Consider the following 13,831-nt stretch of genomic DNA (forward strand, 5'->3'; position numbering starts at 1 on the left):
TTGAAAAAGCATAACTATGTTTAATAATATTGCCTTTATAAGGGGTCGGAAGATTTTATCTTCCATCCCCAGCTCTTCTTCCTTGAGGCAAATGAATTCACTCTTACTGAAGACCGCCTTCACAGAAAAAATGACAGGTTTTGATGAAAAAGTGCTTTTTGTTCTGTTCACTCGGTAATTCAAAACCTAGAGCAGTATATTCACTACACGGGATAGATTATTAATGCAAAGCTAAACCATGTGAAACAAAAAAAGATGGGTAAACACACTGCATGTTGCAGAATCATTTGTACAGTGAGAGGGCTTTACATGCCGGCAGTTTTGTTTTCTGGTTGTAGCCGACATGAGACAGTAGCAACTTTGGTAGTCGGTGCCCTACTAAGATTTTTTTTTTTTTTAAAAGAAAACAAAAAAGGCTACAATGTCATGTGCAAAAAGTACAAATGCACTTAAAGATAGACCTGTCTGAACTTTCAAATGAGGAATAGGCAGGAACGGGCAACTACAATTAGGAGTTGTTAACTAAGAGCATTCAAACCTATGAATATGTTGTGACTATGTATCAAAACTTCGATATACAGTGAGTAAATAGCTGACACTGTGGAAGCTTAGTTGCAAAATGTCTATCTGGCACTTTCAGTCAAAAATATGAGGGTATACATTGGTTGTGAATGACAAAAATGGCAAACAAATTTCTATCACATTAAATGTAACCAATGGCTCTGCAACTGCAACTTTTTTCTTTTTTTTCCTCTTCAAATAACTGATACATACACACAACATACAGATTTCACTGTCCACCAGTGAGAGTCTGAGCCGGTAAGCGTAGTTATCCCAAAAGAAGAGCTTCACACCGTGTCAACTGTTTCAGTGTCTCGGTTATAAGCAACAGAGTTGAAACGTCTCCTTTGAAGCACTCCTCCTCCTCCCTGGCCTCCCATCATAGTCCGCCAAGTCTGGCGCTTCTGGAAGGAGGCCAAAACTAAATGAAAACCCCTTTTCCCAGAGTCTCCCAAAGTCTCAACAACAATTCTGTAATTTCCTTCTGCCTTCAGAAACAAAAAAAGGAAAAAAGTTTTCTGGTCCATCGCCACTCAAGGTGTAGTGTAGCTGCTTGTATCCTTTCCAAAATTGTAATACTCCTCCATGTCCTCCATGTTTGCTGTAGTGAGTTTAGTGAGGTTTTGGGAGCCACCATTGTCCATACTGTCCGGTGCTGTAAAGGTGAAGTTCTGTCCTTCATATTCCCCCTGGCTGTCCATTTCTGGAAGAACTTCTGGAAAATACAAAAAGGCATTGACTGACATTGGCCTGGCAACATGGCATGACGCTCATCCAGCCAACTCCCATCTATTAGAAAAGTGAGGTTTTTAGCACTTCTGAGCTAATCCTGGACAATGTAATGATCTCAACCTTGCAAACGTATTGCATCAGTGAATTAATCTTATGTCTTAGACTCAAAACAAGCAGAAATTAGTCAAATAATACATGTCTACAGCAAAAAGAAGAAAAACAAAATGGGCATAGTGTGAGTTTGAGCACGGGATTGGTATGGTGACACCAGTAATGCAGGAATGTTCCCGGCTGTTATGGTGAACAGAGAGTTGGGCCAAAAGTTAACTATTTAGGCTGAACCGATCGGTCCATGTTCTAACCCTCTCCTATGGTCATGATCTGGCTGATGACCAAATAAAGTTGCAAATACATGCGGCTAAAACGAGCTTCCCTAACCTTAGAGGCAGACTGTGGAGGAAGTATTAAATAAGCCACTGGAGGTTGCTTGGTCTCACCCAACTGGGAAGAGATCCCAGGGTAGACCCAGAACTCAGTGGAGAAATGATATACCTCATTTGGCTCGGGAACGACTCAGGACCCGCCAAGAGGAACTGGAAAGTGTTGCTAGGGAGGACATTTAAAATGCCTGCTTAACCTGCTGCCACCATGAGCTGACTTTGTATAAATGGAAGATTAATAGGTGGTTGGGCAGATGGATAGAAAAAGCTCACTTTCAGCTCCATATTTCTACTTCTTCTTTGCATTCATAGTTTAAAATAATCCTCATTTATCTTATACTGGGCTTTGGTGTCCCCCGCATTTGAAACAAGCCGTTTCAGATCTTCTTGCTTTTAGGCAACTTTCCTCTGACTTGTGGCCTGATGCAAACAGAACGTCTGAACAGGAGGTGCCACAGCTGTGTGCCTGAGATGACCATTTTAGGGATATCTGCTCTCACTGACACAGATTCAAGAGTAGGAAAAAAGACTGTTTGGAACAGCACTGGGAGCTGTGCGAAGCCTGAGCTTTGGCTCATATGGGATTACTTGTACATGCACTGATGTCATTAACTGAACCTTCTGCAAACATCTACTTTTGAAACAGTATAAAACACCTGGCTAATGTGCTTATCTGTAAATTATTATCCAATATTAGCGCAAAAATAACTGTAAAAAAGGTGCAACATTTTTGTTGTTCTATGACATATGAAAGTTTGGCCATTTTTAATATAAGGATCCATCCCTTTCACAGTAAATGCATATGATAGAAAGTAAGGTTGATATTAATGTTAAAAAAAAGTGAGCCTAACCTTGTCCTTCTGGTGAGACATCCATGCCGTGTTTGACCTTCATGTGCCTGCTGAGGTTTCCTTTCAGGTTGAACTTACTGGTGCAGTAAGGACACTTGAAGGGCTTACTGCCAGCATGGAGATGCATGTGACCCAGAAGGTTATACATTCGGTTGAAAGACTTGCCACAAACCTGGTAAAAAGTATACAAAAAAAATAATTTAGGTGCACTGATATAAACAGAGAAAAAACTTATACCAGATGTGATAAAAGCATCCTGCCTGGCGATAGTGGCCTCTCGTGTCTGGGATTTTCTTCTCATTTAATTTTAGAAAACGTACTGATATCAGGTTATAAGACGCTTATGAGATGCTTTCTAGGAGCACTTTCTTCTCCCTCATAATCCTATTACGTTAAATTAAATCGATAGAAACTAAAAATGCATCATCACAACTAATTTCACGCCAGTTAATTAAACAGCCCTGCACACTCTGCTATCAGTCTGGAGTTAAAATACGCACCTTGCATTTGAATGGCTTCACAGGCAGGTGGACGATCATGTGGGTCTTGAGGGTCTGTTTCTGGATGAAGCTCTTGAAGCAAACGTGACACTGGAAGGGCCTGACGCTGTTGTGGATGAGCATATGCCTCTTCAGGTTGGCAGACAGGGTGAACTCTCGGGAACACACGTCACACTTGTGGCCTTTCATCCCCTGCAGAGTGCAAAGAGAAGACAAAGGTCCATCAGTCAAATACAGCAATAGCTGTTCTGTTTGCTTCCAAGAGTGTGAGACGTTGGCAGATATACTGATTAATTTGAATGTGTGGGGTCTAAAAGCTCACTGCTTTTCCAAGTCATAACACACCCAAACCTGAGCACGCAGACACATATTTTCAGATTCAGTGTGAGTTTCACATTCCAGGCTATCTTTAAATCTGCATTGTGACTAAATTTCCTTACATTTTTTACCAAAGGAAAGAAAAATTACTGAGCAGTCAGCATATTTTTTTTAACACTTTTAATATCAGGTTAATGTGGCTGAGAGAGAACCTATTATGCTCCTATGCTATTCCAGCTTAATAATGTTATTCTTGGACTATAATAAAATAGCTTTGTATGTGTCGTAATACAAAACTATTTAAATTTATCTCACGCTGGACTTTGGTGCTGACAGCCAGCGTCTGAAACAAGCCGCTTCTTCCGATTTGCTGGCCCTTGTAAACAGAAGGGTCACAGAGCAGGTGGGCGGGGCTTTGGTGCTCACAGACGGAGCTGTGTGCTTAAGATGACCTAAGTAAAGACATCGGCTCTCACTGATACAGATCCAAGAGTATCTGTCTGAAACAACAACTAAATTATACAACTTTACCTACAAAAACAACAGCAAGAGTATAACATGCATGTAAAACAGGGTGGCCAAAGAGTCACCATCCTGCATACAATGTCAGGGCAATATTTTAATCCTGCCTGCAAGTTATTGCTCATTCCTCCAACCGTATCAAAATCTATGGCAGCCATTTTAGGTGTACCAAAGGAGATCACTAGAATACAGGAAAAAGGCCCTTTGAATCATCTTTATTCAGCTGCTGTAACGTTCTCAAACACATGCAGTGGGTCACAGGAGCAGACAACTGTCATCTAAGGCCTTGAGGCCTGTCTCAATGAATGTGCTGCTGCCTCCTGCACTCCACTCTGCAGTCAGTGTCAGTAGACAAAAACCTGCGACTGAATGAGCGGATTCAAGGCTATTGCGAGGAACAAATATGTATTACGGGACACTAGTGGGTCGAGAGACAGTGTTTGTATAAGCAGACAAATCTGGCAGACTGTCCGTCTGCCCACTGTCTGCACGGCAAATGGGTTGAGCTGACGTTGTCCACCAGGGGGAGCAGTGAACAGACAACCAGCTCAAACAAGCCACAAAAGAGAATATTCTCTCTCCACTGAGAACATTCACTGCTCTCATCACTTTCAATTTGATGATGAACGTGGCTTTGGGTTTTTGTTGCCCCAGTAGAAAGCACATTTGAGCCCGTCCCTAGCAACACAGCATTTTCATTTGTCACCGTGTGGGATTTCTATCTGTCAGCTATATCTTCTATTCCTTCACCCACTAGGCATGACTAAAAGTTGGGGCGGGAAAAAAAAGTCTCATTCAAAAGGAACTGATTTTAGAATAACCAAGAATGATCACAAATACAAGCACAAGGTAATCCGACGCACCTTCATCTCTCTCTTCCCCACCTGTGTGAAAGTGTGGGAAACAGCAAGGGTTGAAAAAGCGTGACAAGGAGATTGAAGGTCTTTCTAAAAATGCAACATTTGCCAGATAATTCTACTATGCTTCTAATTTCCTTTGATTTTTCACCATTTTGATTAAGTGCTGTGTTTCTAACTGCTGATGAAGCCTTTGCAAAGATTTACCAGCATTTACACAGGGAAAATGGCATCAACGAAAACATATTTCACATGAGAATTGATACTATTTGCTTAACAACTCAGACTTGGTTTTGTTGCCATTAAAAAAAAATTATTCAAGGCTAGAAACTCAAATTTCTTCTTGTTTCTATGACCCACCTGGAGTTTATTCTATTCACTGGGCAATTAACCACTCAAAGTGACTCAATATAAAAAAGAAAAATACATTTCCTCATCGTGACTTGTTGGCACTACATTATTAAAGATTTCAAATGAATGGAAAAAAAAGCCACACAGAAAAGTCTAGCATTACCATGTTGATGGAATAGTTTCTTTTTTCCCATCCATCCATCTTTTTTCTTGCACTTATCCAATTCGTGGTTGCAGGTGGGGGCTCGAGCCTCTACCAGCTGTTATTTTTTATAAGCATACTAAATCCAGGTGCTAAATTCCTTATATTAGACTGATACGTTGATTCTATTTTGACCTTAAAATCATGTGTTTTTGTAACAAGATGAATCTGACAAAGACAACAAAGGATGCCAGATAGGTGGATGCTCGTATCTGTTAACTACACCCAAGGCTTAAGGTGAATTATATATGAACTGCAGATGCAAATTATCTTTTTTATGTTAGTTTGTTTTGACTCTCTATTAAAAAAAAGAGAATCAAAGCATTCAATATTTTTGTACAAGCCAAAGGAAAAACAACCTCTCTGCCGAATACTGATCTACAGGTAAAATTTACAGCATGTGTGCAACTTGAGCAGTCAGATACCTTATGGGTGAGCGAGTGCTGACGTAGGTGGTGGAGTTGCACAAACTCCAGGCCGCACTGGGAGCAGGTGTAAGGCCTCGGGCTCTGGTGCTTCAGGAGGTGGTTCTGGAGCTGGCTACGGTAGGCGAAAGACTTATTACACTCGGTGCACTGGAAGGTGTGGGGACCCTGGTGGCTGGTCTGGTGGCGTTTGAGGTGAGCATAGGTGGGGAACTCCATGCCACATTGCGAGCACACATGGCAGCGGCCTCGTTCGTGCTTCACCTCGTGCGCTCGCAGTTCGCTGGGATAGGCGAAGCCACGGCGGCAGAAGCGGCAGCTGTAGGGCTTTACGTCGGTGTGTTGCAGCATGTGTCGCTTCAGGTGACTGGTCTGGGTGAAGCCCTTCTTGCAGACTGTGCACTTGTGAGGCCGCGTACCTTGGTGGGTTAGCAGATGGGTTTGGAGGTGACTGGGCTGCTTGAAAAGCTTTCCGCAATGTGGACAGGCATGCGGTTTGATGCCGTTGTGGCCCAGGATGTGTGTGACCAGGTTATATTTAGAGGTGTAGGATTTATCACACATGCGACACTTCCAGCGTTTCAAACCGTCTCCCACGTCTACGCAGTAGGATTCATCAATCTGGATGTTGATATCTAGCCGGTCTACTCTACGGCCACCGTGTCTACGTGGAGGCTGGGGGTGTGGAGGCTGGGGATGCTGCCCTGCCGCACTCCCGTCTGTCCACATCATACTCTGGCTGCTGTCTTCATACTCGCCCCCCATTCCCATCTCTGTAGAATCGTAGCTTCCCACTTCACTGGTCTGGAAGTAGCTGCTGATAGCTTCCTCCTGCTGTGTGGGTTTCATCATTGTGTTCCCCTGGTGTTCTACCTCTTCTTCATCCTCTCTACCACCTCGACCGTGGCCCCCCATCGGGCGCTGGGCCTGCAGTCCTCTGTGGCCCTGCTCCGGTCCCCTGTGGGCCACCTGGGGGGGAGGAGGGTGGACATGTGTGTTGGCTTGCTGCTGGTTTGTAGCTTCCCGCTCACATTCTGCACAGTTCTTGTTGGTGCCTCTCAGGGTGGCCGGATCTACTTGAACCAGACCACCTCTGGGAGCCATATTGTTCAGCATGTGGACACAGGAGGACATTCCAGAGTTCATCCCTTCCCCTTTCACGTGGGAAGAGGACATGTCACCTGCTTGAAGGCCATGACGATCGGGGACTACCATTTTCCCATCTGAATGCTGAGGCGGCCCCTGCTGCCACCGCCGCTGGCTGCAGCTTGGTTGCATCTGACCGTCTTCTCCCAAGTTTTCTCCAAGATAATCTCCGTTGGCGCCGATAAGTTGGTCTGCGTACTCGTAGTCAACTCCGTCTACTGGGGGTGCAGGGGACTCTTTTGGTTCACCAGTGTAGAAGCCGTTTGGTGCAATGGTAGCTCCGAATACTTCATTCTGGGAGATGAGACCTAGCACGGCGGCCTGGGCCAAGGACAGCACAACTACTGGATCTGTCTGTGTGCCTATGTCCACCAGCCTGGCCATTACCTTGGGCTCACATCTACCCAGGCGCCGGCTCGCCTCCTCCTGGAACAGGAAAGAGACAAACTGTTTGTAAAGAGATCAGCATTTTAATGTTTTTTATTGCCAAGTGTTGTAGAGGGGAACAAAAATCAAGCTCAGTGTAAATTTTTATAAAGGCAGGAAGTTATGTTTTCAATGTGAACTACTGTGCACCATCCTCCACTCCATTAAAAATGAGCTACTGAAGAAAAAAAGGTGGTGAGACTCATCTGATCAGATTATTTGAGCTAGTTGCTGACAGAGAGGAGAAAAAGTAAGAACAATTTAGATTTTCAGGAGCTGTTTATTACATCACTAGAAAGGATGCGCAAAAGCAGACATTTCCTCCCACTGAGGCAAATCTATCCCCAAATCACTCTTCCTAGTACAAGTAGTCAACCTGAATGAACAGTGTCCAAAAACAAACCTTCAGATCTGGAGAGACAGGAACTATGAAAGACAGCATCCTAATCCAACGTGCTAACCATGCATGATGTGTATGTGTGTGTGTGTGTGTGTGTGTGTGTGTGTGTGTGTGTGTGTGTGTGTGTGTGTGTGTGTGTGTGGTGGTGGATTAGATGGCCTACTGATCTCCACACAAACACACATTCAAGTGCAAGAAAGAAAAAAGAAAAGAAAAGAATGAAAACTGAGCAAGATTAAGAAATGAAAAAAGAATAGAAAAGCACAAGATAAGACAAAAACACTGGAGAGCAGAGTGAGAACAGAAGCAGAGACAGAGATGGAGGGAGGGAGGGAGAGAAGCAGGAAAAAGAGTGAGCGAGTGAGAGCTTAGAGCATGCAAGAGTCTAGTGAAAGGGAGGAGGGAGAGGAAAAAAAGAAAAAAAAGGAGAAAATGTAAGGTAAAGGGAGAGTGAAGGAGAGATAAGGAGAAGGAGGGGGTGGGCAGGAGGGAAGGAGGAAGGCTGAGAGAGAGACACACACATAAGAGAGGGAGGGGGAGGAGGAGAGGGCTGAGTGAAAGAGTGAGAGGGTGAGTGTGAGGCAGCAGGCAAAAGAGAGCAAGAGGAAGAAAGAAAAAGAAAGACATGTAGAGACAGAGGGAAAGGGAGGGAGGGAGAGGCAGTGAGCAACCAGGAGACAGAAGGAGAAAGGAAAATGCCAAAATGAAAGCCAGACACTCAATGAAAGATAAAAACAAAAAGTGAAGAAGACAAAAAGATGACACCGAAGAAGAGTTTGGGAGAAAGATTTTTTTTTAAAGCTCAAACAGAGATTGCGATAAGTTAATGCAAGTGGCAGCTCTTCATTTAGAATAAAAAAGACTCCACAGAAAGGAACTTTACAAACAAAAGAAAACCAGATACAATCAAAGCATCTCTGATGGCAGTTTTCTATCTGTATCATTTCAGCTTTGCCGGGATCAAACCCACGTTGCCCACCACCTCAGCAAACTACCACTTAACATGCTACAAGCGAGAGCCAGTGAACTCACCACGCTCCTCCTGCTGTGAGGTTTCAGGTGCTTCAAGGATCTCATTCTTCAGTGCGAGTGTTGAGTGAGAATAGACTATGTTTGCCTCCTATTTATACGTGAGGGATGTGAGGAGGCGGAGCTAACGCTACCCTCCGCCTCCTTCTCTTTAGTCTTCAGCACAGTTTCGGTAGCGAGTCTGGTCGCACCAGCGCAAACACAGAGCAGACACTAAACAAACCAAATATTCTTGCAGCCAAATGAGCACGTGTGGCCAGTAGGTTTAAAAACACACGCATACACAGGCGCAGCACTGATGCACAAGGTTCCTTGACAGTCCAGTAATCAATAGGTTAAGTCACATCAAAGTCAAAAGACGCACACACCAACAACAAAAACAAGATCAGCATCATATCCGTCTGAAATTATGGCTCCACCAAAGCAACTCGCCCTCCTTTCTTCTTTCTTTGTGTGTCATTCTTCATCTTTGTTTCTGCACATCCCTGTCTGTCTCTTTTCCTGTATCTGCAGCTGAGTTCTTCTCTGTGTTTCATCCATGCATCCCTGCGCCTTCCCCTCTGTATCTTTTCACTCTCTCATTGATCAAGTGAGGTTTACAAGTATGGGAAAGTGTTGGAAGATTGTTTCGTGCACAGTCTCGGATGCGAGCGTGTTACATGAGAGAGGAGAAAGAAGAGAGACGGTGAGAGAAAGAAAGAGATGGAAGGTGACTGACAAGGAGATGAGCAAATGGATGGGGGGGCAGGAGGAGAGACTGAAAGGAAAGAATACTCAAGGAAAAGAGAGGGGAGGGGGGAGACAGAAAGAGAGAGAGAAAAAGAAAGGAGACGGGGGGATGGGAGCAGAATGCGGTAAAAGAAAAAGAAGCAATGAAAAGTAAAAGAATAGCACGGAGATATTATTCTGCTTGAAATTATGCATCAAACAGTCCCATGGATCACACGCACATGCATACACACACACACACACACACACACACACACACAAAATGAGCTGCTGATTGACGCCTGAGGAAACGTCAAAGTTCAAGTGTGAAGAACTTTCATCTCTTTTCACGTCATCTGACGACCATGGCACCTTCAGTGAAATGGGATGCGTGGAGAGATCAGATAGATGTTGAGCGGCGAGACGGTGGCCTCACGGTCCACAATGGTCATGCATATCCTGCCAATGATGAAAGCGAGACAACGTGAAAGCTGCAAATTATGGAGCGAAATGAGAAAAAGGGCGACAGACATATAAAAACCTACATTCAGCATAGTGTCTTGTATGCACTTTGCAGGAAATACTTTGTACTGGTGTATTAGTCCACAAAGACTGAGGACTCAAAAAACTATTAGTGTTATAATCAACCAATCTGTTATTTTACTGATTCACGTAAATAGTGGGCCTAAGGTACCAACCTCGCTGTTTTTGTCAATAAAACTCTGATCACAGACACAAACGGGTCTGTCAATCACTTAATCATTTTTCCAAGAATTTATTTAAATTTTAAAATATGCAAAAATCTCATGAGTGAGTCAGTGGATGCTGCCAAAAATAAATCAACAGATGACTGTAATTGTAGACACTGGAAGACATTATTAATGAGTGTTTGAGCCAAAGCAGTGTTTGCTCTAAAACATACTGTGGGTACACAACATTCATTTCCATAAAAAGTGACAATCTTTCCTTCAATCAGATCAATCGCACATCACCCCCCTGTCGCAGAACACGTCTACAGAGACTGAGTTCACTCCAAGTACAGCTACTGTGTTTTTTATGAAAACCTAAAGTGTTACCCCTTTTCATGCCTGTAGTTTAGCTTTGATAGAAATTCTGATGCCTGACCAATACTAGATTTTTTGGTTCAGATAATTATTGAACTATCCACAAACGCTATTTACAGCACAGATCCATCCTGCCCTGCATCAACAGTTCAGGCCAGGTGACGTGAAGGTGTGGGGGATATTTTTTGATACACTTTGGGCCCTTTATTACCAACGATTATCATTTAAACAGTATTAAAGAGTACTGTTACCATGCCCATCCCTTTGTGACCACCACACATCTTCTGATGGCTGTTTCCAGCAGGATAACATGACGTGTCACAAAGCTCAAATCATCTCAAAATATCTCAATCTTGTTTCTTGAATATGAGAATAAGTTCACTGTACTTAAACGGTCTCCACAGTTACCAGATCTCAATCCAACAGAGCACCTTGTCACGTATGTGCAGCAGACAAATCTGCAGCAATTAACGCCATGATGTCAGTTTGGACCAAAACCTCTGAGGAATGTTTACAGCACCATGTTGAATTATAGCAGTTCTGACGGTAAAACCTGGTACTATCAAGCTGTACCTAATGAAGTGTCTGGCTAGTGTATATACTGTATAATAGGCCAATATCAGCTGATAATATCAGGGGACCAAAATATCAGTCAGGCTCTAATGAAGACACAAATATGCAAAGTTGAGAAAAAAACCCAAAACATATTAGGTTTGATTAATTTATTAACTGATTAGGCAATCAAGACAATATTAATCAGAAACAAGACTACAACAATGTTCCTGATAAAAATCAGCATATTTTGGTTCTCTGCAAAATGTCACCTTGGACTCTAAAGGAACTGGGAACAAATCTTCCCACAATTTTCTGTAAATGAACAAATTTAACACTTCTGTGATTACTCAAGAACATAAAAGGTCCACAAGAAATAGTTACAGACGATCCATCATTTCCCATATTTTTGTTTCCCTTATCCCTTGTTTAAGTAAACTGCAAAAGGTATATTGTGTGGATATGCTTCAAGTATGTCTTTTTTATATGCTGCCATAATAAGCTGATTTCATATTATTCATTCCCTGCCTTAAGTTCAATTTATGTTTTAGAATAATCTTCAATGAGCAGGTATTATGGTGCCTCTACTTTGAGCCTCACTGATTTTCATGCTTTTATTTACCAAATAAAACTTTCCAAAAATAGTTAACTTTCCCTTTGGTCACGCTACAGCACACTTCCTGTCAGTCACGCAACGCAAGTCAAGCAGAGAGGATCATGGCATATAGTCTAGTCTTTATGTAACATTTTGCATACTTTTTCCACAGTAAGAATTAATGCAAGATTGTGTTGCTCATTTAAACTTAAACAAAACCATCAGTTACTTTAAAATTACTTGACTTTGGCTTTACATATGCAAAGAAAAGTATTAGCGATACATATTTGTCTATGAAGAACAAACTAAATGGATGATTTCTGAATGCAGTTTTACAAAATGCAGAGGGGTGTGACTTCTGCTTCAGCTAGAACTCCTACTCTCTTGGGCCCTGTTCACAGTTCAAGCATTTAAAAGCAAGATGGTCAGAGGCAGGGAGACATGCTTAAGGAGAAATTGTGACCTGAAATAATAAGAAACCAAACCGTGAAGCCAAATAAACTTACAAATGAAAAAGGATGCAGTACATATACAACACAAAGGTATGTAGATTTGGAAATGCCAAAACACTTGGGAAAGAGTTGCAGAGTCTGCATCTTCCAACCTCTTGTGCAAGCTGTATTCTCAAGAACGAATGAACACTTTTTTTCCTGTTCAGCAACAGTCGCAGTTTCCTAAAGATAAAATCAAACGGCAGCAGGAAGTGAAATCTGACCAAACGTGGCTTCTCCCATGTATCCTGCCAGGTGTCTGTCTCAAATGCATCCAGACTTGATGTGGATCTGGCTATATTCACATAAAAGAAACAAGGTGGGACAGAGCCAAACATGGACTGGACAGATCTCCCTGCCTTTGACCTACAGAGCCTGTCAGAGAGCCACTGAAGAGCCATGGCTATATTTGCTAGCAGTGATCTCAACTCCACATTGCTGCTGCAAATCTGTGGATCCACAAGTTTGCAGTTTAAGAATTTTAATGCATCTTACCTGCGATGATATGATACTTTGGCAAATGTACTTATAACAGTGCTGTCAAATCAGTTAATACTGGTAGCTACACTAGCTACAGCTGTGTTCTTACTAAAGCAATGTGTATTTAAACCAATACCTTTCCTACCGTAAAAACGAATAGTGATTTTCATTAATTTTTTGACAATCTCATTAATTAAAAAAACAACAAAACAAAAACAGAGAGAGAGAACCAAAGATCCAGTAAGAAGGAAACTGATATAATAATAATAATAATAATAATGTGTATGTGTTAGCCCCCATAGGGAAATAGTTCCTCTGCATTTAACCCATTCACCCAGTGAAGCAGTTGTTGACCGATTTGAGCCACGAGCTGTAAAGTCATAGCAGATTTTAAAACTTAAATTAACATGCTCATCATCTGACTCCAACAACCTTAATAACTATAGGGCCATTTCCAGCCTTTCATCCATTTCCTGAGTTTTGGAAAGCATAGAGGCATCACATCTTCAGACCCACCCAAGCCATTTCAATTCCATTCTAGACATATTTGGAGCAGCTTGTTAAAATCACCACTGATCTCCTCACACTAGAAACCTGCTTTCTTAATACCCTCCTCCTCTTTGACCTCAGTGCCACTTTTTACATTCCGCATTCCAATATTGGCCAACAACTGGTCAATATTGGAATCAAGGAGACTTTCTGACATAAATGATTTTTTCAAGGCAAGACTTACAAAAACAAATAAGGCTTTTCATCAGCCTCTGTCACACATGGTATCCCTCAGGTATCTTTCTGTGCAAATAATGAATTTATCTTCTTTATCTTGAAAATATTTTTCCCCCCATCTCACAAAACAGTTTAATTTTTATGCTGACGACAAACAGCTTTGTATTTCTGCAAAACCCAACACCTCTCTTCCCCCTTCTATCCTCGCCATGACCTACAGGCCATCACCACTGGGAAAATAATCAATCAGCTCAAACTAGACATCAGTAAACGTGAAATGATCCTAAATCAAAAGTCTATTTTTTGTTGTTTCTATAGGTGGTTCTTAAGTCCACACTTTTGCAAAAAGTGTCAAAAGTCTTGGAATCATCTTGAAATACTCTTCCTCTCAGGTTCAGCCTTTTCCCTCTCCAATAATGTCTCAGGTTCAGCCTTCTTCCACCTATGTAACATTT

General features: G+C 42.3%; 1 protein-coding gene across 2 annotated transcripts in view; it reads right to left on the bottom strand.

Annotated features, from left to right (window-relative positions):
- znf710b (zinc finger protein 710b) overlaps positions 1-13,831 on the bottom strand; it is a 27,670-nt gene continuing 13,839 nt past the window's right edge. Inside the window, exons 1-5 of one of the 2 annotated variants that reach the window (XM_026172261.2) lie at positions 8,764-8,913; positions 5,760-7,331; positions 3,085-3,276; positions 2,585-2,756; positions 1-1,276 (exon numbers count right to left, since the gene is read on the bottom strand). In XM_026172261.2, the coding sequence (XP_026028046.2) occupies positions 1,095-1,276; positions 2,585-2,756; positions 3,085-3,276; positions 5,760-7,331; positions 8,764-8,808 (2,163 nt within the window). In that variant the 5' untranslated portion in view covers positions 8,809-8,913 and the 3' untranslated portion in view covers positions 1-1,094. Of the gene's footprint in view, positions 1,277-2,584; positions 2,757-3,084; positions 3,277-5,759; positions 7,332-8,763; positions 8,914-13,831 lie in introns of those variants that run through there. The other variant, XM_026172266.2, reaches the window with a different exon arrangement.

This window comes from Astatotilapia calliptera, chromosome 1, assembly GCF_964374335.1.
Source record: "Astatotilapia calliptera chromosome 1, fAstCal68.1, whole genome shotgun sequence".
In the NCBI taxonomy this organism is placed as follows: Eukaryota; Metazoa; Chordata; class Actinopteri; order Cichliformes; family Cichlidae; genus Astatotilapia; species Astatotilapia calliptera.